Source organism: Ascochyta rabiei, chromosome 11, assembly GCF_004011695.2.
Source record: "Ascochyta rabiei chromosome 11, complete sequence".
Classification (NCBI taxonomy): domain Eukaryota; kingdom Fungi; phylum Ascomycota; class Dothideomycetes; order Pleosporales; family Didymellaceae; genus Ascochyta; species Ascochyta rabiei.
Window position 1 is genome coordinate 692,082 of NC_082415.1, and position 23,706 is coordinate 715,787.

General features: G+C 42.8%; 3 protein-coding genes across 3 annotated transcripts, besides 28 other annotated features; 1 reads left to right on the forward strand and 2 right to left on the reverse strand.

Moving 5' to 3' along the window:
• Positions 1–383: 383 nt before the first annotated feature.
• Positions 384–416: a tandem repeat.
• Positions 417–1,809: 1,393 nt separating this feature from the next.
• Positions 1,810–1,843: a tandem repeat.
• A 35-nt stretch (positions 1,844–1,878) lies between these two features.
• On the reverse strand, positions 1,879–3,081 carry EKO05_0006811 (uncharacterized protein; the record flags this gene model as incomplete). The annotated part of the gene is made up of 1 exon (XM_038946227.1): positions 1,879–3,081. The coding sequence occupies one exon, from the start codon at positions 3,079–3,081 to the stop codon at positions 1,879–1,881; it is 1,203 nt and encodes a 400-aa protein (XP_038797344.1).
• Positions 3,082–6,816: 3,735 nt separating this feature from the next.
• EKO05_0006812 (uncharacterized protein) lies at positions 6,817–7,465 on the reverse strand (the record flags this gene model as incomplete). Its single annotated transcript, XM_038940663.2, has 2 exons — positions 6,817–7,152; positions 7,199–7,465. The coding sequence occupies 2 exons, from the start codon at positions 7,463–7,465 to the stop codon at positions 6,817–6,819; spliced, it is 603 nt and encodes a 200-aa protein (XP_038797345.2).
• Positions 6,906–6,939: a tandem repeat.
• Positions 7,466–7,861: 396 nt separating the features above from the next.
• Positions 7,862–8,944, forward strand: EKO05_0006813 (uncharacterized protein; the record flags this gene model as incomplete). Its single annotated transcript, XM_038946228.1, has 1 exon — positions 7,862–8,944. One exon carries the CDS (start codon positions 7,862–7,864, stop codon positions 8,942–8,944), a length of 1,083 nt encoding a protein of 360 aa, XP_038797346.1.
• A 1,026-nt stretch (positions 8,945–9,970) lies between these two features.
• Positions 9,971–10,010: a mobile genetic element.
• A 277-nt stretch (positions 10,011–10,287) lies between these two features.
• Positions 10,288–12,154: a mobile genetic element.
• Positions 12,108–12,163: a mobile genetic element.
• A 241-nt stretch (positions 12,164–12,404) lies between these two features.
• Positions 12,405–12,698: a mobile genetic element.
• Positions 12,656–12,941: a mobile genetic element.
• Positions 12,942–12,944: 3 nt separating this feature from the next.
• Positions 12,945–14,316: a mobile genetic element.
• Positions 14,306–18,037: a mobile genetic element.
• Positions 14,733–14,783: a tandem repeat.
• Positions 14,796–14,849: a tandem repeat.
• Positions 18,036–19,901: a mobile genetic element.
• Positions 18,612–18,937: a mobile genetic element.
• Positions 18,642–18,937: a mobile genetic element.
• Positions 18,696–18,901: a mobile genetic element.
• Positions 18,699–18,931: a mobile genetic element.
• Positions 18,831–18,937: a mobile genetic element.
• Positions 19,071–19,195: a mobile genetic element.
• Positions 19,785–19,924: a dispersed repeat.
• Positions 19,899–20,054: a mobile genetic element.
• Positions 20,049–21,920: a mobile genetic element.
• Positions 20,853–20,956: a mobile genetic element.
• Positions 20,964–21,181: a mobile genetic element.
• Positions 20,979–21,181: a mobile genetic element.
• Positions 21,921–23,173: a mobile genetic element.
• Positions 23,174–23,230: a dispersed repeat.
• Positions 23,231–23,239: 9 nt separating this feature from the next.
• Positions 23,240–23,706: part of a mobile genetic element that runs on past the window's edge.

Sequence of the window (23,706 nt, forward strand, 5' to 3'; positions counted from 1 at the left end):
CAAGATCTTGTCGCAGTGACAACGAATAACAAGTAGTCGAGCAATTGGTTTGTTGATCTTCCTGTTTCGGCATAAGAAATCATCTTCGAGCGCGTGCACTAATAAGGCAAGGCCGGAACAGTGAGTTACACACAGCAAGAAACGTACGATCGCTCTAAACCACCAACCACAACGTGCTGTTTGCCAGGTTTGCTTTCTTGGTCCTTGAGAATTTGACACATCTCCAGTGGAAAGTGAGTGCGCGTGTCATTTTTTTTTCCTCACTGGACATCCACTCAAGATTTATTCTGAGGGAAATTTTCGGGAGTCAACTGTGGGAAAGACTGAGGTTCTCACTACCAGAGTCTCGGTTGATGATAGCAACATGAGCTGATCGTCTTCGGATCGATCAATCGATCAATCGATCACATCGTCAAAGTTTCCTCAAACGATGCAATTGGAACCGGATCCGGTGCGCAAGCCCGTATCTACCTCCAGTTGGTTAAGAAACTTGCAGGCTGCTTCAGTACAAGCTTCATGTGGACGTGATCTGCAGAGACGTGACCCAGATTGGCGTCCGGCGTCTGACAGATGCATGTTGATCTCCAGAGTCTCCACTGGTTAGGGTCTGACAGATCGCTTACACACGGATCGTTGTTGTTTGGTGTGCTTTCAGTACGCTTACTCTGGTCGATTTCCAGTAACGGCCGGTCAACACGACTCGCAAATTGATCTATGCGCGCAGAAACGTGGCAGGCGGGAATTGTGGCCAGCCTTAACGAAAGCGGATCCTCCAGGAAGCGCGCTACCAACGTATGGCGTCGTTGGGATTTAGTTTTTGGTCTATGAAACAAGCGAGATATGCAGCGCCGTTTGCTGCACTACCACCAATATGCTCTCTTGAGTGATCCTGAAGGAATTGGCGCAGTTACATGGTTTGGCGTACTCAGGCATCTCATGCGCAGTAGATGTGTTGACGATTGCACGATGGCCACCTGCAGGGTTGCAGAAAGAGACAATGGGGTAAATGATGAGGGACTTCAAAGACTACGGAGGAGAGCACCGATCGTTACGCTTGGCGGCAGGGTTCTTAAATTGGCGATCCATGCGTCACTGCCGCTTTGACGCCCTGGTCAATAGGTACTCAAAGCGCTGCAGAGTTGGCTGGAGGACCTTGGGATCTGCGAAGAAGTCAGGATTTGTAATGAAATTGCACAATGGAGGTACGAAGACCACATGCTCGCTCGTAACTAGCTTTTGCACTGCGGGTCTGTTCCTCCTTGCCAAGTCTATCTCGTTTGCCGTAGCATCACCAGGTGCCGCACGGTCATCCTACAGCTGCAGGCATCGCTAAACTTGCATAGTCGTGGAGGCTAGCATGTTACTCGATAGTTGGGACGAGACCATATGGCCAATGGTTTGTGCCTTTCGCGGGTGATCGAAATCAATAAGAGGCCCAAGGCGTCAAAGGCGCATGGACGAGCGGCAGGGAACTGCAACGTTGACGATTCGTGTACTGTACCACAGGTGTGAGGTACGACTACTGAAAGGCACGGTTGGAGAAGCTGAGGGTCGATTCTGGTTCAGACTACTCACTGGAGAACTGGCGATTGTCGCCAAATCGTGAACACTGAGCCGCATACTTTGTGCTGCTGCAGCCACAGATATGCGATGACTGAGTATGCTTACTCTGGCAGCATTAGACTGAGAATAGACTCATCACTTGTGCTTATGAGAACGAGACGTATTATGGCAAAAGACTACTATTGCAGATAAACGCAAGGCCTGCGTGCGCCCAATACCACACGATACCGTAGAATCACAGGCTTCCCCAACGCCTTCCCTAACGCCTTCCCTAACGCCTTCCTAAAAGACCCGATATATCACAGAGAAAACATTCTACAACATAGCACGCACCGGATGTGCTAGTCGTAATACCTGCAACTTCTTTTGTCTCTCCCTCTCCGCGTGTTTTTGAAGCTTGTCTCTGAGTTTCCGTACAATTTTCTTCCCTCCTGGCATAAGGATGACCCTGAGCTCTGACAGGCTCATCTTTTTATTCACTCCAGATCGGCCGCCGCGTTCAAGATGTGTCCAGTAGTGATCGGCTAAGTTGTCGCCACGTGAGAACCCCTTTTTGCATGCAGGAACCTTGCAGAGAAAGGGCCTGAGATCGGTGTGCTTGGACCTGACGTGTCGTCGGAGATGTTCTGGACGTTGAAAGGGTGTGTGACAGTTTGGTACGTTACACACGTAAATGCGTGTGTCTGATTGCTGAATGCTGTTGACTGGGATAGTCCATCTGTCAACTTGTATGCGCGCTGATCCGAGGTTTGATATGAGTCTAGATCCCGACGGGGAACTTTCGGCCTGATTATCATCCGGTTCTTCCTCACTGCTGTCGGAGTTTTCGTCAGATGTGTCTTCGTTGTCCGTAAGGTCCTCGTATGAAGGGGAACCCTCGTCAGCCTCCACAGCAGAGTTTGTCTGAATGACCTCGGATGTTGGGAAATGATCCTGTGCAGGATACATGAATGATGCAAGTGCTGCGTTGCTCGTATGCGTTTGATTCACGTTGGAGGGAGCGTTGCCGCTGTATAGATTGGGAGTCCAAGGTTGAGCAACGAATGATGGAGTGCCCCATAGAACACCTTCAGAGTGGTTTCGTTGCCAGTTTCCGGCATTGTCCACCCATTCGGGGTGGCTTGTGGAGTAAGACCGGAGCGGCTGTGGCTGCTCTGGCAGATCATATGCATAGACTGGTAGCTGCTCAGGGTACGGTGGCGAATAGAAGGTATCGGACGGCGGTGTTGCGATACCCTGAGAGGGGCTCACTGACATCCTAGACGACTCTGGGCTTGAGGGTGCAGGTATGTCCATGAGCCATGTGTCGAGTGAGCCTTCCGCTCCTCCGGATACTGGGACACTGAAATGCTCTTGGGGCGCAGTGTTGAAGAACGAGGTCTCGTCAAACGTGTGCTGGCGGGAATTTGGGGTAGGCGGACCGTTTGGTGCAGAACGAAACGGCAAGTGGGACTCTGGCAGATCCGCCTTGTTTGGATAGGAGCTAGGGACGTAAGAAGCGAAAATTTGCTGCTTCATGATGTATGCAGGTGAGCTGTCGGACCGATTAGCTGTGCCGTCAACGTCTAGGCTTGATGCACCTACTCAGGCGTCCCGTGTGGGGCGGATCTGGGAAGAGGATGATAGATTATGGCACAGATTAAAGGTTTGACTTGAAGAGTTCAGTGGTTGCGTGAAGAGTCTCTTTGGCAGATGGGAGTTGAGCTGATATTTAAGGATAAGTGCGAAATACAGATCCCAGTCCTTAGCATGGTCTGGTGGGGCCCAACGTACGAGACTGCTCCAGTCATTGATCGATGGGCAAAGAAACCTACAGGAATGGGTATCCAGACTTTCGGTGCCTGGCTATACTGTATTGGACTGCGCGTACTGCACGTACACAGCCTGTCCATGAAGCTGTTAGCTCAAGGTTGAGACAATGAACTGATCGAGGCGAGTTTGCAGGGGTGATTTATGTGTCTGAGCGGCGCGGTTCAGCGAATGAGTGCCTCGAGGCTGAGACTGGCTTTGTTCGATGATGCGAAAATAGCGATCATACTATCCAGAAAGTTGTTCTGTACTTTTGCAACCTATGATTAGCCGAAGACTTGGTTGATTTCACATCTATGTCTTCGTCGACAGTGATCATAAGTGAGAATCTTGGTCGTTAATGAAGGCCCATCCAGAGGGGTGGATCCATCTGCCATCTCCACAAGACAAGCCAAGTTTTGTTCTGACTGGCTACAGATGACCCATTTTGCCAAGGTGTCTGCGGGCATAGCTATGTGAGCCAGCTACCGCGCCTCCAACATTCGTGCGCAAGGAAGTCATTCACGGCTGCGCTAAAGTTCGCTTAACCCGCAATTGACGTTGACAAAACATCCTTGAAAGCGCTAGTGTATCTCAATGGAGCTGAGACGAGCAAAGAGACATGGGTGTATACATGCTAGGACCGGCACCGTGGGGAACAAGATAGTAGCATCGAGTCTAGCCGTTACGGTGCAGCCACAGCCATGCAGGGGCTACTGGACGGATCAAGGTTGGCATTCTTCCGTGTATGCTCAGTTCCTTTGTTGTTACTGCGGTCACTCCATTCGAACGATCTACAATCCGGTAGAGCTGCGGTGTCTTCCTCACATGTACTACAGAAAAAAGCCAGATCCGTCGCATTAGCTAGTGTTGCCGATTACTGGTGTAGGTCAGTGTCAAGTTTGGGGTAGTCGCTTTGCCGCGCTAGCCGAGTGGCGTAGAGAGGAAGCAACGACAGCGGACCAATGGCGTCGTTGAGAAAAATTGGTGCTGTTGCTTTGATACACTTGCACCTACCAGCCATTTGTCTGTGAGGTGCAGGCGTTGATGCACGCAAGATTGGTCCAACTCGAGCAAGGTGACGACTGTAAGGAAGAGTGTCACAATTTAATATGGCAACGATGAACGAAGTTTCTTCGGAGCTCGGGTCGTCTATCGGCTTATCGGAGGGAACAGATGCGATACGAAACCGACGATGCACAGCGACCAATCGATTCGATTGGGATCACACGATTGCGGATTCGGATTGCCAGATGGCGTGCCTGATCGTTACCATTCGCGTTCAGCACATGGCTATCGAGATATGTGTACCAGGCAGGGGCAAGATGAGATTTGCCAAGCCGTGGAGGCCCTGTAGATGTGGGGTCGCTGGAAACAGCACCCATACAAATGGCGTTCGTGTTAGGGAAGACGATGCCGGGCGTGCACGCGTGCACTCAGGTGACAGATTACACGCGCGCTTGTATACTAACCTGGCAAGCTCCGCGATTGGTAGGTGATCCAACTTACATGTGGGTATGGTACCCACATGTTTTGCAGCTGTAGGCTACACAGGCTAGGCAGCGGGGCTGGACGGGGCGCGGCTCGCACGTCCGTACGTTATGAGGCACAGGTGCACCATGACAGGTGGATGCAGCAGACATGAGTCGTGGATCACGTGTGTGGTCTGTCTATGGTTGAAGACACGGGTTGCTCGGGCATCAACACTTACTGGAGCACCAGTGCGCAAATCCTCTTGACTTCGTGACACACGGGCCTTTGCACCCACGCCTGATGTTGAGGCGTGACCTTGAGTCTTCAGGTTGACCGATCAGAACTCTAGACAAACTTTGAACATGTAGGTCTTGCTACCGAAGTGGAGCTCTCTTGTTTTGCGTCACCGAACGATACCTTCCAGTCGCTGATCATTCTACTTGCCCGCTGAAGCGCCACCACATAAGCTTGCGGCGCATGAGCTATGCGAGCTGTACGCTTACGCAAAGTTGGCGGTGTGATTGAATAGCGCCGCTGTAAATGGGTATCTTCTTACTGCGGCGTTCAGTGCATGCTGGACCCATATACAGCCTGTTCGAATCATGAGAGGTAAGCACTTGCCGCATTGTAGATATTGCTACCGTGGGGTTCTCAATCCCAGATTATAGAACCTTCCTGGTTGGAGTGTGGTTTGAAGACTCACATGCCGTATGCTCGCACCCTCGCTTTATGCCTGCAATGAGCTCGCCAACGGACAGTTCAGCGAAGCGGACGATCACAAACGTCGTCAAAGTCCTCATATCGTTTAACGACTAATCACGCTCAGTCACAAAGACTGGGACATCACTAGCTGGAGGTCATTTCTCAAACTCCGCGTGTTTAAACTAAGATGAATCCAGAACCTGAAGCTGTGTGTGCCGCTCTCTTGTCTCTTCAAGTCAAGACATGGCTTCTAAATCGTCGCCACTGGTGATGTGATAGCTGGATCGCAGACGCGCGCTTGTTGGCTTTGGCGACACAACAGTGCGTCTGTAGCGCGGAATTATCCACAATTCAGCTTGCATCGCTGTCAACACTTACACCGCCTTGCCAAAGAGATCAGTACACCAAGATCTCGAAGGCATCAAACCTCAAGATGCAAGCTTACTGCCCGTGGTCCGGGATCGGCATTGCTGGATATCATGTGTCTCCAAATGCCAGCAGAGTTCACTGTGGCGTCTTCTTGATCCTGCTCATCTCGGCAGCCTCATGTCTCGGCCCCACCTTTCCCTTCAATTCGCTGAAGAGCAGGTCGTCCAACTTGAACATCAGCACAGTTGTGCTATCGAATAAATCAGCTAGCCTGACTGCTTAGGTCGTACCATGGTAGCGTAGCCAGACGTCACTGATGCTGCAATGACATATCGCTGAAATCTGGTCTCGTTGACGACAGCTCAGCCGAGCCGATTTGCGAGCGCTCGTTTTGTGGTACGGTAAGTGACGCGACCATGGCGCTGTTTGTCTTCACATGGTGGTTACTACAATGAGGCCGGCCGCCATTGCCATTTGTAGTGGTGAGCCCGGTAAACTAAAGGTGGGTGTGGACGATACACAGGTATACCTACTGGAACATGCTTTACATGTGCTAATCCAATATCAAGCGACTCCTGTCCCCTCCCGTTGGTTCGGCCGTGAGAACGATGGCAGAAGAGGCTGCACTGAACAACCGGTATACAAGACGAGGTGATTGCCGCGACAGCGGCTTCGACACGCGTGCATGCATGGGTATGAACTTGTTACAGCCCGACACGGTTGGTGCAGACTAGCAGTTCGAACATTGTAGTTGAAAGCCGGATTCGAGTAGCCCTCAATTATCCATCCTGTCTTGTGTGTCGTCGGTCAGTTACACTTTGCCTCATACGCGACTCTTACTTGACTCTTGAGGCGCTGTGATATCCCAGAACACCCGTGCCATACAGTCAAAGCACCTTCAGCTCAACTTGACTGCTCGTGCTAATCATGCTGTCCACAGTTGCGTGACACGTTGACCAGCAACAGATCACCATCTTCCCCTTCCTCGGCCATGCCAGTTGCCATCTGGCCCTCCTCCAGCACCACCACCGCCTCCTCTTCCTCTGCCGTAGCCAGACTCTCGCTCTGGCGGTGCTTCGCCCCGCCTCCACTCACCCGATGGTACACTTCCGCTGTGTCTCCTGTCGTCGTAAGGTCTTCTGTCGTCATATCTTCCTCCGCCTCCTCCTCTCCCGCCGCGTCCAAACCCATAATCACCACGTCCGCCGTATGCGCCTGGCGGTCCTCTTCCGGGTCCAGACATTGGTGGTGGCGCTGCTGGAACACTACCATCAGGTAGTGGTGGCAGAATTGCGCATGTGACATAGTCCCCAATGAGAAACTTAGCATCGCTCAGAGTCTTGTCAGGGTCACCGTTGAGTTGCTTTAGGGCCTCTGCAACCGTTGCACCGACTTCATCGCCCATATCGCCGTCCTCATTTGCTGTACGAGCGCCTACTATGACGGATCCAATGTCTCGAGAAATATAGCGTCCTTGTGCGCCAGGCCGGTTCGAGCCTTGTATGTCAGGGTAGACCAGACGGAAGGCAATCCGGGTGCCAGCATACGGCTGTGGCAATAGGTTGGGCATGGCACCTAGAAAAAGCCCACAAAGTTCGCGTAGGGAACAACTCTGCCATGTATAGATTTGAAGGTGGGTCGGTAGGCGTGGGAGTGCTGGATCAAATTCATCGAGCCTATACACGTCAGTAAGCCCTGTTCTTCTCATTTCGGCGTGAGGAGGTTGAGCACCTGTGGTAGGAGCCTTGCTTGTAGAACAGCCTCAGCAGAAAGGGCGTCGTAGCTTCTCGGTCAATCGTGTTCGAGTTCTGTGCAGCCATATTGACGTGATTGTGAGTGAAGTGGGAGGAAGGCGCGTCGCGCTCAAGCTCACACTAGCGTCACCTTGGCGCGTCATCGCGAATCGAATCTTTGGGAGCCACATCCTCCCCCACACTCTCTACAATATTGAACACGTACCGTCATCATGGATTTTGCAAAATTGATGTCGGCGCAAATCAAGAAAGGCAAGGAGAGTGCATCACCTGCACCTTCGAGCGAGAAAAAGTATCTTAAGCGCAGCGAGATCGAGGCCCAAAGGCAAGCTGCTTATCAGGCAGAACAAGAGGCCGAAGAGAGAGCGCGTCAAGAGCGATTGCAGAAAAAACGAAAAGCAGACGAAGAAGAAACAGAGAGAGAAGCCGAGAGGCAGGAGAAGCGCAGACGGCTTGCTGAAGAATCGAAGCGCATAAGGGAGGAAGAAGAGGAGGCAGAAGAGAGGCAGAGAAGAAAGAGGCTAGGGCTGCCTGACTTGCCGCCCAAGCAGGCGGATGGTGAAGAAGGCACGCCGGTGCCTGAAGCGGAGGATATACCAGAAGACGAGCTGGTCGAGAAGCTACGAACACTGAACGAACCTGTGCGACTGTTCGGCGAGACACACAAGCAGCGGCTGAAGCGCTACAAGAAGCGCATAGGCGCAGACAATCTAGCGGCGATCATGACGGATGGTCCAATACCCACCACACTCCAGCTCGTACCTGAGAAGGACATGAAGGTCGAGTTTCCAATTTCAAAGGACAGCGAAGCGCGGAAGTTTCTCTTCAGACAGCTGGCGAGCTACTTTACCATGGTGCTCAGGGAATGGGAGGTCACACTTGCATTACGGGACGCAGAGGTCAAGGAGAGCTACCAGGGCAAACAAGCCTACGCTGCTATGGTGCAGGCACGGGAGAATATGCGCCCACTATTCAAGAAGCTGGAGAAGCTCGATCTCCTCGACAGTATCCTTGAGCCTGTTGTGGAGATCGTGCATGCAGCCCAAGAGCGTCGATACGTTGATGCAAACGACGGTTATCTCAGATTGAGTATTGGTAAGGCTGCATGGCCCATTGGTGTTACCATGGTTGGCATCCACGAGCGAAGTGCACGAGAAAAGCTACACGAGAACGAGAACGCAGCACATATTTTGAGCGATGAGAGTACGAGGAAGTACTTGCAGAGCGTCAAGAGATGTCTGAGCTTTGCGCAAACCAGGTGGCCACCGACCGACCAGATGCAGCTCATGGGTTAGCAATGTGACCTCAAGCCTGGATAATAATTTTAGAGCGACTACCGATTTACAGCGATCTACGCATACGGAGAAAATGATAGTGCATCCAATCCTATAAAGTTATCGTCATTTCACTTTTTCGGGAAAAATTATGCATCATTGGTTGACTACTTTGTCTGATCTATACGTAGCTTCTTTTTCTCGAGGTACGCTTTCTATTATACGGACACGCCGAACAGCAGCTAAGTAAGCTTAGGCACCGGTGTCTGCATGCAAGCCGTTATACACGAAGATTTAGTTGCTGTTGGTATTTTATGCTCTGCTATAAAGGGGTGAAGAATTGACCTACAAGACATCAGACGTCTCGGCACGGACGGCTTCGGCAGTCGCCTCAGTAACTTCACCTGCGGTCGCAATACGTACAGGTAATGTGGCAGTTTGAAAACAAAAACAGAATAAATCTCATACGTGGTTCTACTTGAGTTGGTCAATGTGCCAAAACTGAAAGACCTAGATGCGCGACTGGAATGCGATTGACCAGTTGATGTTTGTATGCTAAAGGTCCTAGTGGATTTTGAACGTGTGCTCAAAGATCGGATCGTCCTTGTGATCCTGCTAATCACTGGTGTGCTCAAGGATCCGGTCATTGCTCTTGGCGTGCGCGAAGATTTGGTCGTCTCCGCTGATTCACTCACGGGCCTGGTCATTCTTGTGCCAATATTGCTAGAGGTAGTGGTTTGTTGGAAAGAACTCGGGAAACTTCTTGTTCTAGGTTGGTCTGGGAAGTTGGGAGTCCCAGGAGTAGTGAGAATATCAAGTGTCTCTGGTGGTACATCTGGCACATTCGGTACATCTGGCACGTCTGGTATATCCAGCACGTTCGGTACATCTGGTACATCAGGTAAGTTAGGTACACGGGTTGTGTTCGGCAAGTCGGGAACATCAGGAAAGTCCGGGACATCTGGAGATCCAGGCTGATCCGGCGTTGTTGATGGCTCTGGAGGTGTTGGCAAAGTTATTGTCATTCGCTTCTTAGGATGATTACCGTACCGTATCCGTGCGCGCAATGCGCGGATTCGCGCAATGCGCGCATTTTACTAGTAAAAACACAAAAAGTCTAATCTTTAAAGCTAAATATCTATACTAATAGAGTAGATAGCAACTAGCTTTATAGTAGTAAAAGTACTTTAAATAAAGAGCTTTATAACTTAGTAGTACATATTTAAAAAAATAACTAGAATTTACTATACTTATTTTTTTAACTAGTAAAGTTAAAAATCTAGAACTTAAAGAAATCTCTTAGAAATTAAAATTTAGTGCAGAAAACTTAGTCTTTAGAGTAATATTTATATTAAGCTTTCTTGTAACGTATTCAACAGGTAAGTCGGCCACACAGGCGAGTCGGCCACTCTGCCAAGACCACACCAACATTCTACCCTATTATGGCTTGCATTAGCCCACATTAGCATTATTTATAGTAGTACAGTATATAATATTATTTAGTAACACCTTCTTTAGGCTTTTTACACGTGCGCAAGTTATGCCCTATATTGTAGCACTTTTTACAGCGTCTTTAGGTTACCTTACCTCCTTTAACACATACTTACTTCCTTACCTTCTTACTATTACTATACGCCCTAAACTTAGTTAGAGTAGTTAATTAAAGGCCTTCCTTAGCTGTTAGGACTCTCTCCTGCTGTAACTGCTTTCTTTTATGCAATCTACGTTGCGTAGCAGCCTTATTTACTGCTTAAAGCCTAGTAATCTCCCTTTAAGCTAACACTAGCTTATACGCTACTATAGCTGCGCCTTTAGCAAGCTTTTTAAAGGCCTTAACTATTAAAGTTAGTAAGCTGCTTGCATGCCTTTAAATCCTCTCTTAAACCAGCGTTAATTACAACACTAATTGCAGGGTAGTGCTTAGGGTCTGGGACTGCTAGAGCTTATCTTCTATAGTAGGTAGCGGTAGGGTACGTAGGCGGACATTAAGACCTATTATAACCCGTTCTGGGTTAAAGGGGACTATTCTAGCGCCTTAGAAGCCTCCTTAGATATTGCTAGAAGTAAATGTCTCCTTATAGGCGCCTATAAAGTATAATAGGAACTTAGTTTTAGTAATATAAGTAATATAGTTATATATAAGATTCTTAGCTTAGTGCCTATATACCTTCTTTAGAGGGGCAAAATAACCTACATCTAGTAGTTATAAGAGGTAAGATAAGTGCAGAGGCATATACAGTATAATAATATTTACTTCCTTACAGTATTGTTAGAAGTTAAGGGAGTTGTGGCTCTTGTAGCTATTAATAAGGAGTAGCTAGTGTACTCCTTAGGTGCGCGTCTTTATATAGGCATTAAAGTGCTTTAACCAGTCTAGACCAAGCTTGTTAGTAGTCTATCTGTTCTTAGAGACTCTAATAACCTAATTATAGGGCAGATTATCCTCTTTGTACTAGGCAGAGAGGTGGTTGCGGCCTTTAAAGATAATAAAGGGTAGAATAGCCTACCCTGTGCCATTAATGCCCTATATAACCATTATCTACTCTTAATTACCCTACTACACTGCCTTTAGCTGTCCTTAACGCTCTAAACCTGTAATAACTGCTTCTGTAGATATCTAGCCTATTATAAAGCCTGTCTTATTAAAGTTGTATGTGTTATTATCCTAGATACTATACTTAGCTTTAACATTTACTATAAGCCTAAACCAGCCTTATATAATCTCTAGATCCTTACAGAGAGCTCTCTTATAGTCGTACTTACAATTAAACTTTACTTTAAGGTTAAAGCAGCGCTTAACAAATATATTAGGCTAGTTTATGCTAACATGGCCTATATTGCGCTTAGTACGCAAAGAATTAGCTATATTAGCTATAGTAGCTAGCTAAGAGGCAAATCCTTATGCATCTAGCTTAAGAATGTACTTAGCAATTACATCCTCCTTAGTCTAATCTATATTCTGTTAACTTAGCGTATAATTAGCTTATGTAGGTTGTCCTATATATTAATTGCGTAGTATACTGTAAGGCGCGTTATATATAGCTACAGCGCGTTATATAGTAAGGTTTACGTCTTGTTTAAGTGCCTAGAGCGCAAGCTGTATTACAGCCTCTTTTAAGGGCGTAGGTTTATGTTGTTATTAAGTTATCGCGTTATAAGGTAGAATGTTAGTGTAGTCTTAGCAGAGTGGCCGACTCGCCCGTGTAGCCGACTTACCCGTTAAATACGTTATATCTATCTGTTAAATAAAAGGTATTAGAGACTCCACTAAAATACTTACTCCATTTCTTATTATATGTTCGTTCACGTGTCGTAAGATGTTTGCGTAGTTGATTAATGTGGCTTCTTCTTAGTAGTAGGCTGAGATGGGAACTACTATGTTCCTTACATAAGGCTGTTTACGTTAACTAGTTTATGTTTTACTTAATCGTATATATAGCATTATAATTCTACATATATATAGTAATGAGAAATGCATAAAACAAAGCAATGCAATGCTATTGTTAGGACTTCTGCTAAGGTAAGATGGTAACCTACTAGTATGTGTCACAACCTACTAGCAGATTCTATTAAACCTAGTAGAACCTTCCTTTACTTACCTTTACTTTTACTTAGAGAGAGTATAGGCCTTACTACTATAAGTAGGCCTCTCTCTCCGCCCTCTTATAGCTTACTGTCTGCTATTTTATTTACTCCTCTTTTAAATCTATTAGTTTACTAGATTGCTACTTTTATGCTTATAAAGTCTACCTTATATAATAGCAGACTGTAACAGAGCTTGGAGGACTATACTTAGGTGATCGATTAATTTAATCAGTGTCTATATATTTGATGTGTAACGTGTTGCTTAAGTACAAAGGAAATTTGGTTATCACGTGATCTCGCTTACTCAAGCTTTGTGGGCGACCCTCAGGAGCTCGGTGGTTAATTGTGGAGAAAGGAGCCACTCAACAATAATCCGCAAGCTCGATTGGATAGGGGAGCACCCCATTGGTCATCCACAGGCTCGGCTGCGCGACACAGACCTAATAGCTAAAAAATTTAGCTTTCTCTTAGGCTTCTGCCTTTGTTAGACTAGTAGTTAGCTACTACTACTTAAGGTTGTACTAAAGTTTTAGTCTAGTATGCTATCTCTTTACTAAGTATTAGCCCTATTTAGAGTTCTTTTCTTAGTCTCTACCCTAACTAGCGTAGGTAGTAAGTGCCTGTTTTTAAGTATAAATCAGCCTCCCCTACGCGTCTTCTAAGTACAGATTACCTGTCTTTAACATTTAGTAGGCTAAATTGTTACTTTTTCTAGGCTCTAGAGTACTAGCCTTTTGTTTTACCTCCTAACTAACTAGCGCCTTTTAAGTAGTCTAGCGCCTCCCTTTAGTACCTTTTAAGCGGTCTAGTACATATTTTTTTAATCTACTCGGCGCCTTCTAAGAGGTCCAGCGCCCCTAAGTATCCCCTACCCCTTTATTTTAAGAAATGCTTACTTCTTTATCTTTTACTAATATACAGCTCTTTTACTAGAATTTGTCTTTTACTTATATATAGTACTTTTACTACTAAATATCTAGGCCTTACTACTACTTAAAGGCACTAGGTGCTCTACTTCTCCTCTAACTACCTACTACTACTACACTTACCTTTACAGACATAACTCTTTAACTTCTACTAACATCTTTACATATTACAGCTACATTACTAACTAATAAGGATAATATTAAGCCTAACTTTATGCTACCCCCCTAGCCTTCTTCTACTTCTATAAAGAAGACTTCTTATAACAAGTCTTACCTATACTACCTAGAAACCCCTATAGATTCTAAGTCCTTTAATTATTAGGGTAGTAGTGCTATTTCTAATTATATATAAGACTTTAGCTATAAGACACATAAGAAAGCTACTACCCTAGAAACCTTTATTACAAACAGTAGCCTATCTACTTTATCTACTAATTAACTAAAGTCTTAGATACAGAAAGACAAGTAAGCTACTGTTAAAATAGAGGATACTGTTACAGAAATCTACTAGCCTACTTCCTACTCCCCTTAGCGACAGGCTTCCCTATAGAAACTTACTAGCGCTACTCTAGGGCTATAGGAAGAATCTACTTACGCTAGCTAGTAGGACATCTCTACTCTAGCTCTACAGTTTTGCTATAAGGACTCTTTGCGCACTATGTCCTCCTAGGTCCCTTTAAACAACAGTCTCTCCTAACAGTTTTAGCACCTCCCTACTACTATAGTTAAACACTTCCTAGTTAAATACTTTAGCCTAGGTAACTAACCTTTAGAGTTCCTTATCGCACTACTTGCAGATTTTAACTTCTAGTCCCTTAATCCTCTTATTCAGAATCTAGGGCTGCCTCTGCTGTCTAACAACTATCTAGATAGGTATTTTATTGTTAGATGATATGCTTAATATGTAAAGATAATAATAAAGGTGATTAATTTATAATTATCTGTCTTAATGGCTTATTTTATGTGTGTGTGCCGCTAGCCCCTAACTTAACTAAAATTAACCCTAAACCCCTAACTTAGCTTAGTAAGGTTAGTTATCTGACACATACCCTTAGCTTTAAGGCCCTATTAAAGCTAGACACAATTAGCTCTTATTGTACCTCTAGGTCAGCGAGCTTTTAGTTAAGTAATTCTATCTAGGTGTTAGCTGGCTTTCTTTGTTTAGTATGTTTCTTTAGTCCTAGCTGCCTTAGAAAGGTTAACTACTTACTTGCAGGCAGAGCCTTTGTAAGTCTGTTAGCTAATATCTTAGTAGATAGGACATAGGTTACTGTTATAGTGCCTTTGTTTGCCTCTTATTATAGCTAGTAGTTGTAAATGTCTATATATTATAGTTTAGTTTAGAGTTTTAAGACTTCCTTATTAATTAATTAGATAGTTTAGGTATTATTATATTAAATAGTAATTGTTAATTATAAGAGGTGTATACGACGTTCTAATAATAGTTATAAGATAAAGATAGCTTCCTTAGCCACCTGTGCTAGGGCAAGTAGCTCTGCTTTAGTTGTTAATGTAGTAACTATGTCTTGTTTATTAGCTCTCTAGGTAATAAGTCCTCTATAGAGTTTAATAGTATATCCTTAAGAGCTCTTCCTATAAAGAGTATTATTAGTAAATAATGCATTACTAGTAACTACTAGGTGCTTATTACCTCTAAAGGTAAGGGACAGGTCTTGTGTTCCTTATAGGTATAATAGTACTTAATCTACTACGTTATAGTACTGCTGTCTAGGGTTAGTTAGAAATTATGCCAGCCTAGATGTAGTAAAGGCAATGTTAGGCCTAGTAGTAACTGCAGCAAAGAGGAGAGATCTAATCTTTCTCTAGTATTTGTTAATTTCTAATGCTGCAGCTTCCCCTTTATTTAGTAGAAGCTTAATACTTAATATTAGTGTGTTGTGTTGTATGTCTGTCTTATCTGCTAGAGAGATAATTTTGTTAATATATAACGCCTATAAGAGGAGGATCCTTAGGTTGTCTTATTCTTAGGTTATCTCTACTCTTAGGAACTATTACAGATTATTTCCTTCTATAACAGAGTATTTGTTAGTAATATAGCTAAGGGCCTTATCTGCCTTATATCTTCTAGTTAGGTAATAAGCTATAATAATATTGTCTATATAGAAGAAGATAGTAACTCTATTCTTAAGTAAGCAGCAGGGTTTATAGGGAACAGCTACAAATCTATAGCTTGTTAGAGTAGATGTAAATTCCTTCTACTAGAGGAGTAGAGAGATTCTTAGTCTATATAGTGCCTTATGTAGCTGTAGGACTATACCTAGTTTCTAATACCTACGTAGCATCCTTATATAGACCTCTCTATTAATTAATATATAAATAAAGGCGTTTATAATATTAAACTACTCAAGTTCTAGGTTATATGCTCCTGAAATTGCTATAAGCATTCTAAAGGACCTGCTAGCTAGTGTTGCTGCGTAGGTATCTTTAGAAGTAATGTTTTATTACTAGTTACTTTAGACTACTAGTTGCGCCTTATATTTAAGTAGGTAGTAGTTCTTATTAAGCTTATACGTGTATACCTATATATAGTTAAGTATCTAGTGTCCTACTGCCTTAGTCTTTATTAGAGGTACTTTAGACTATAACTTTATAGTCTAATAGCTACTAAGGTGTTCTTACTTAGCTTTTTTAAACTATTAGTAAAGCAGGTAGTCCTCTAGGTTTAATTGTGCTGTTAGCTCTAGTAGAAGTTAGCTTAAATAAGGCTTAAGCCCTTTTATTAGCATTTGTTTTAACTTAGCCTTATTAATATTATTACCTTAGTATGTGCCTATGTATCTGCCTTATATGCCAGCTATAAATGCAGCTTTCTAAAGGATAGTTTGTAAAGTTCCTTAAGATTACGCTAGCGTTAATTCTAACTAATTAGTAGTTAACTAGTGCCACCTACTAACTCCTAATTAGCTGTTACCTCTTACTAACTAGAATAACAACAACGTGTTTATTAACAACGCGACTAGTAGCAGAGTTAGAGGAGGGTTTAGATATATATATCTAGCTTTCTGTCTATTATTATAACCTAATTAATCTTCTATAGTATTTAAGTGTGTAATAGTGTTGTCCTTATAGAATAACTAGATTTTAGCCTTATTTTAGGGTAGAGGTAGAAGCTCTACGCTTCTTGTCTATATTCCTATCTCTTTAAGAGTGCTGTGCATAAGATTGTCTATTAGGTCCTAAGTCTAGCTACTAAAGACAGTATCCTTATTAAAGATTATATCTCTTATACTAATAACTTTTACTAAGGTTAGAATCTATATCTAATATATGTTTAAGGATTAGTATCCTACTAGGTATCCTACCTATGCTCTTAGGTCTAGTTACTAGAGTTATAACTTTCCTTAAAGGGTGTTACTTATAAGAGTAAAGGCTTTATATCTATATACTTTTAGATATACCTAGTTTAGTTTTCTGCTTTATATATTTAGGCTAGCTAGTTAAGCTATATAGGTAAAGAACACATTATAGGATGTTTTCTAGTTATTTAATAACCTTAGTGTTTAGTTATGTAGGTATACTGCTGCCCTTATAATCTCTAGCTATATTTCCTATAGTAGGTTTGCGTCTAATCTTATAGTGCGTGCCCTATCTTTTATTACACCCCCTAAGCGTTTAGCACCTCTATTCTATACTTAGGTGTCTAGTGCAGAAGGCTTAAGCCTAATTAATTATGCAGCGCACTATCTTAATACTTCTAGTTTTATTATAGTAATTTTACTATTATACTTAATTACCTTAACCTAGATCTTATATTGTTTTAACAGGAATTATATAAAAGTGTCTAAAAAGTAGATAATTATCTTTCCTAGTTAATTATCTTTAAAATAGAAGTCCTAGAGGAAGCTAGATTGCCTATTAACAGTAAGTAATTAGCTCTTTTCCTTAGTAAAGCTTTCTTCTTTATATAAGTAGATGTTAATTACTATACGCTCTTCTAGTCCTTTATTACTTATTTGTAGTATTTAACTAATTTACCTCTTAGTCTTAGCTTGTTTATAAGTATTACATTAGACTGTAGTAATACCCCTAACTCTTACCCCCTAAGATTGTTAGATAAGGTGTTTAATAGTAGTAGCTCTAGGGTGCCCTATTTGCTTGTACTATAGCAGAGCAGTAGCAGTCTTAGGTATTTAGCTTTATATTTATTGTATTACAAATACTGTCTATAGCTGTTCTTTAAGTACCTATTATCTATATTGTTTATCTAAGGATATAATAGCTGTGTTGTCTACTTATCTAAGCTAAGTTAGATCTCTTTTTATGTCCTACTAGATGCCCTATTAACATAGTTATTAGAAAAAGACAAGGTTACAAAGTATGTCTAGGCACTATGCTATATTATGTAGTTTAAGAGTAGTTAGTTAGTTTATATTTAATAGATAGAGATAGATAGTGCTATATCCCTATATCTATACCTAGGAGTTTCCTGCCTATAGGTAGTTGTTTAATATAGGTAGAGTAAGGTCTTATATCTAGTCCTTGTTGTTTATAATATAGATAGTTAATCCTAAGTTAAAGATAAAGGAGTTTCTAAGAGGGTAGCTTAGTAGCTCTATATTGTATAATTCTTTAACTAGACTTAACGTACTCCACAAGCGAGCTGCCCACCCAAGCGAGCTGCCCACTTTTGCTAAGACCACACCAACACCACAACTACTTCGCGATACTACAGTACACAGCAGCAATATACTGTACTAAATAGTAAGCTGTACTAGTCTATAGTACTCTGCGCATCTTTACTACATGTTTGCGCGTTATGCCCTGTCTTGCTACATGTGCTACAGCGCCTTAAAGACTAAGTGCTCCCATTAACGCGTAACCTCTTCTTTACCTTCTTCCTATCACTACAGGCCTCAAACTCCTTTAGAGTAGTTAGCTGCACTCCCTCACTAAACGTTAGTGTCCCTTTACGCTAGATTTGCTTTCTTTTGTGTAATTTACAACGTGTAGCAGCCTTGTTAGCTGCCTGTAGGTTAGCAACCTGGTTGCGCACTAAAACTAGTAAATGCGCCATTAGCTCTGCGCCTTTAGTAAGCTGATTAAGGGCGTTAACTATAGGCGTTAGTGAGCTATTAGCGTGTCTCTAAATCCTCTCTTAAATCAGATTTAATTAAGACCCAAATTCTAGGGTGTTGCTTGGTGTTTTAGACTCCTATGTGCTGTTGTCTATAGTAGGTAGTGTTAGTGTGCGCAGGCGTACTTTAAGCTTTGATATTACAGCCTCTAGGTCAAATAGGACTAGACCAGTGCCTCTAAATCCTCCCTGTATGTTGCTATTAGTAATTAAAGCATTAAAAGCAGCTTTAAAGCATGGCAAGAACTCAAGTTTAGTAATACGCGTGATCTTGCTGCGCATTAGCTGCTCGGCTTGGCGGCTATAGGCCTTCTTTAATAGAGAGAAACAACCTACGTTAAGTGGCTGCAGCAGGTGCAACGAGTGTAGAGGCATGCACAGAGTGATAATCTTGTGCTCCTTACAGTACTAGTAGAATTCAACCAAGTTGTGGCTCTCGTGGCTGTCCAGAATAAGCAGCTGGTAGCTACTAACAGTGCGCGCCTTTGTGTGCTTATTAAAGTGCTTTAACCACTTAACTCTAAGCTTATTATTAGTCTAGCCATTATTAGAGATATTAAGAACCCAGTTGTTAGGTATACTGGGCTCCTTGTACCAGGCTGAGAGGTAGTACTTACTAGAGAAGATAATAAAGGGTGGGATAGACCAGCCCTTTGCATTAATGCCCTAGATGATACTTGTCCACTCACGGTCGCCCTGCTGCACTGTCTTTAGTCTCCCTTAACGCTTAGAGCCTGTAACAACAGCTCCTGTTAATATAGTGCCTATTATAAAGCCAGATTTGTTAAAGTTATAGGTGTCTTTATCTAGGATACTATACTTAGCTTTAGTATTCTCTATAAGCTGGAACTAGTTGCTAATTACCTTAGGATCCTTACAAAGCGCTCTCTTGTAGTCGTACTTGCGATTAAACTTAACTTTAAGCTCTAGCCGACGTTTAACAAAGTTGGCAGCCCAGTTCTTGCTAACAGGGGTCTAATAGCGCTTAGTAAGCAGAGAATTGGCTATATCCTCCACATTAGCAAGCTAGGGCAAGTATCCTTGCTTGTCTAGCTTTAGTACATACTGGACAATTACCTCCTCTTTAGTGCTAGTTATCCTTATTATGTTAGGCTTGCAATCGCGTTAAGAGAGCGTTTCTGCGCGTTAAGTGTCTAGTGTTCTTCTAGGAACTTTGTAGATTGCTGCTGCGCGTCGCACGCTTAGCGTTGCGTCTTGCTTAATTGCCTAAAGAGCAAGCTGTATATCAGTTTCATTAAAAGGCTTTAGTAGGTTGCTGCGTTAAGGTATTATGAGTTGAGTGAAGTTTGGTGTGGTCTTGGCAAAAGTGGGCAGCTCGCTTGGGTGGGCAGCTCGCTTGTGGAGTACGTTATGTTAATTATTAATATCTTCTGTCCCTGTAGTTATCCTAGAGGTGCCTCTAGTGTTTAGGATGTCTTAATAGCTAGTGTCTTAGTGCAAGCTTGTTTTGCAGATCTAACCTAATCTTAAAGGTTAGCATTTTGTTCTATCCTAAATTATACTAACGTACCCCACAGGCAAGCCGCTTAACAGGCGAGCCGCTCACTTTTGCCAAGCCCCCACCAAACTCCACCCTATTATGGCCCAAAACAACCTAGTTTGGTGCTGCAAAGTGCAGTATGGCCTGTAATACTATTTAGAAACTACTTCTACCTCTTTCTGACACGTTCGCGCGTTATGTCCTGTCTAATTGCACTGTCCACAGCGTCTTTGGGAGGGCTTACCTCCTTCAGCGCGCACCTGCTTCTTTGCCTTCTTCCTATCACTACGCGCCCTAAACTCCTTCAGAGTTATTAATTGCAGGCCATCCTTAACTGTTAGGGTCCCTTCTGCCTAAACTTGCTTTCTTTTGTGTAATTTTTGTTGTGTAGCTGCCTTATTAGTAGCTTAAAGCTAAGTAATCTCCTGTTACGCTAACACTAGCTTATACGCAATTATTGCTGCCCCTTTTGCTACCTTCTTAAACGCCTTAACTATAGAGGTAGGCGAACTATCTATATACCTCTAAATCCTTGTCTTTACAAGCGTTAATTACAACCTAAGTTTAAGGGTGTTGCTCGGGGTTTGCGACTGCCAGAGCTTGTTGTTAACAGGTAGTGGTGGTAATAGAGTGCGCAACTTCACATCAAGGGCCATTATAACCTAGTCTAGGTTAAATAGGACCAATCCAGCACCTCAGAACCCTCCCTAGATGTTCTTAGAAGTAATTGCAGCATTGTAGGCGCGTATAAAGCATGGCAGGAACTCTATCTTTATAATGTAGTTAATCTAGTTATATATAAGTATTTTAGCTTAGCGCCTATACGCCTTCTTTAAAGCAGCAAAATAACCTACATTAAGGGGCTGTGTAAGGTGTAATAAGTAAGGAGGCAAACAGAGAGCAATAATCTTGTTATCCTTGCAGTATTGCTAGAATTTAAGAGAGTTGTAGCTCTTATAACTATTAATAATAAGCAAACGGTAGGTGCTAATAGTACGCTCCTTTGTATGCCTGTTAAAGTGCTTCAACCAGTCAAGACCAAGCTTATTGGTAGTCCAGCCGTTATTAGAGACTCCAATAACCCAGTTATAAGGCAGATCCTCTTCTTTGTACCAGGCAGAGAGGTAGTAGTAGGCTTTAAAGATAAGGAAGGCTAGAATAGCCTATCCTTTGGCATTAATGCTCACTATAGCCGTAGCCCACTCTTGGTTGCCTGGCTAGATAGCCTTTGGCCGACCCTGTCGTTCTGAAGCTGTAACAACTGCTCCTGGGGAGATCTGGCCTATTATGAAGCCTGTCTTGTTGAAGTTGTACGTGTCTTTATCCTAGATGCTATACTTAGCTTTGATATTAGCTACTAGGCTAAACCAGCCCTGTAGAACCTCAGAATCCTTACAGAGGGCTCTCTTGTAGTCGTACTTGCGATTAAACTTGACTTTAAGCTCTAGGTGTTGCTTAACAAACGTACTAGGCCAGTTTACGCTAATAGGGCCTAGATTACGCTTAGCGCGCAAAGAATTAGCTATAGTAGCTACATCTAAGAGCTAAGGAGAAAATCCTCGCGCATCTAGCTTAAGAACATGCTTAATAATTACCTCCTCCTTATTATTGTCCAGCTTCTATAAGTTAGCTATAGAATCTGCGCGTAAAGGTTGTCCTGTGTGTCAGTTGCTTAGTGTCTTTTAAGGGACCCTGTAGATAGCTACAGCGCGTCGCTGAGAGAGATTCGCGTCTTGTTTAAGAGCCTGGAGCGCAAGCTGTATCTAAGCTTCCTTTAACGCGTCTAAATGGTGTTGTTAAGAAGACATTGGTGTAGGAGGAGAAGTTTGGTGGGGGCTTGGCAAAAGTGAGCGGCTCGCCTGTTGAGCGGCTCGCCTGTGGGGTACGTTATCTTAGCAATTCTATTATATAGGGTAAACTATTCTAGTGCTTTATCTTTATAGACGTAGTAGCAATCTTTTAGTCTATAGCGTTGTCTACAAGCAGGGCATTTTGCTTCTCTAGCTACTACTGTATTCCCTCTTAGGGACTGCTTAGATGTAGTTATTTAACTAAAGTTCTGTTTTTAATAAGGTCTTCCCTAACTCCCCTATATAGTAGGAGTAGATAATACATCTTTAATAATATAAGAGGCGTCCCTATTAGTGTCTAGGGTAGATTTACTACTAGCAGCAAGAGTTAAGTTATTCCCTGCAGCAAAGGCGCTCCTTTACTGTCTCCCTTTAGGGTAGTACTTGCTTATATGCTCTTAGAAGCGTTTTATTATTTCTTTATAAGTTATATTTTGTTCTTATCTGCTATAGTCCTAGAATATTATTACCTAGGTTAGCGCTATCTTTATTACTAAATCTAAGAAGTCTTAGATAGTGTCTTGTATATTATATATTTTAGCAACACCCTCTATTTTAGCGTTAGTTACAGCATAATTATACTTAAGGAGCTAGGTATCCTAGCTCCTAGGTTATCTTATTAGTTTAAGGGCTGCTAGGTATTAGTAGCGTGCGCGTAATTGTTCTTCTTTAGTATTAATACTAACTGTATATTTAAGGCTAATAAGCTATATTTAAATTAATTTATCTAGTTAGTAGTAGTTCTTTATAAGGTAAGGTAATACTAAGCTTTAGATAAATATTACTACCTTGTCTAGTTTAGCTTGTTTCTTATAGTAGTCTCTATCCGCTATCTTATAGGATTTAAGGCAGCTCTTCTAATAGTTATTATCTTCCTTCTATGCCTTTAGGCTGTTAGCTAATAGTTTAGATAGGATTTTAGGAAGCTAAGGGTTTCCTTGTTTATTATTGCTAAGGGCTAGCCTCCTCTTATAGTTAGTAATGTCTAGGGCGTTAGGTACTTATGGCTTAGTCCTTAGAGGGATAGTCTGGTTTAGGTCTATCTTCTCCTATACGTCTAGAGAGGCGCAGCAGGTCTGTAGTTAATGCAACTAAGGTGTGTAGGTTATATAATCTATAAGAATTATTATTAAATTACGCATAGTTAATAGCAATATATTAAAAGGGTATTTTAGTAGTATTAGTAAGACTCTTAATTATTAGATAATATACTTAATATGCAAAGATAATAATAAAGGTAATTAATTTATAATTATCTGTCTTAATGGCTCATTTTATGTGTGTGTGCCGCTAGCCCCTAAGTTAACCAAGGTTAACCCTAAACCCCCAACTTGGCTTGGCAAGGTCGGTTATCTGACATTTATACACCTTATTTACAGACAATACTCTATACTCTCTACCTTCCTTCTAGGACTTCTTAGTAAGGTTAATAGCAGTCTACACGCGCTATCCCAGCAACTAAATAATAAGTAACTTAAGCTAGATGAAGCTAAGCACTTTTACTCCTAACTAATTAACTGTAATAATTAGATAGCCTCTTATCTAAACAACTTGTAAGCTAAGTTTACTTAGCATTAATAGCAATCTACTTAACTTACTTAGTATTACTAACAGCTTAAGCTAAAAGCTAATTAAGGCTTAGCGCAGGAATATCTAGGAGGCTAGGCTAATAACACTACTAACTAACCCCCCTCTTGCTTTGCACACCTCCTCTGCTTAGCTTAGCAGTCCTCTAATATCCCTAAGCCTAAAACACTAGGCTTAGCAGGCACCTACAATAGCATACTATTATAGTTACAGCTTTGAAATAACACACCTGCTATAAT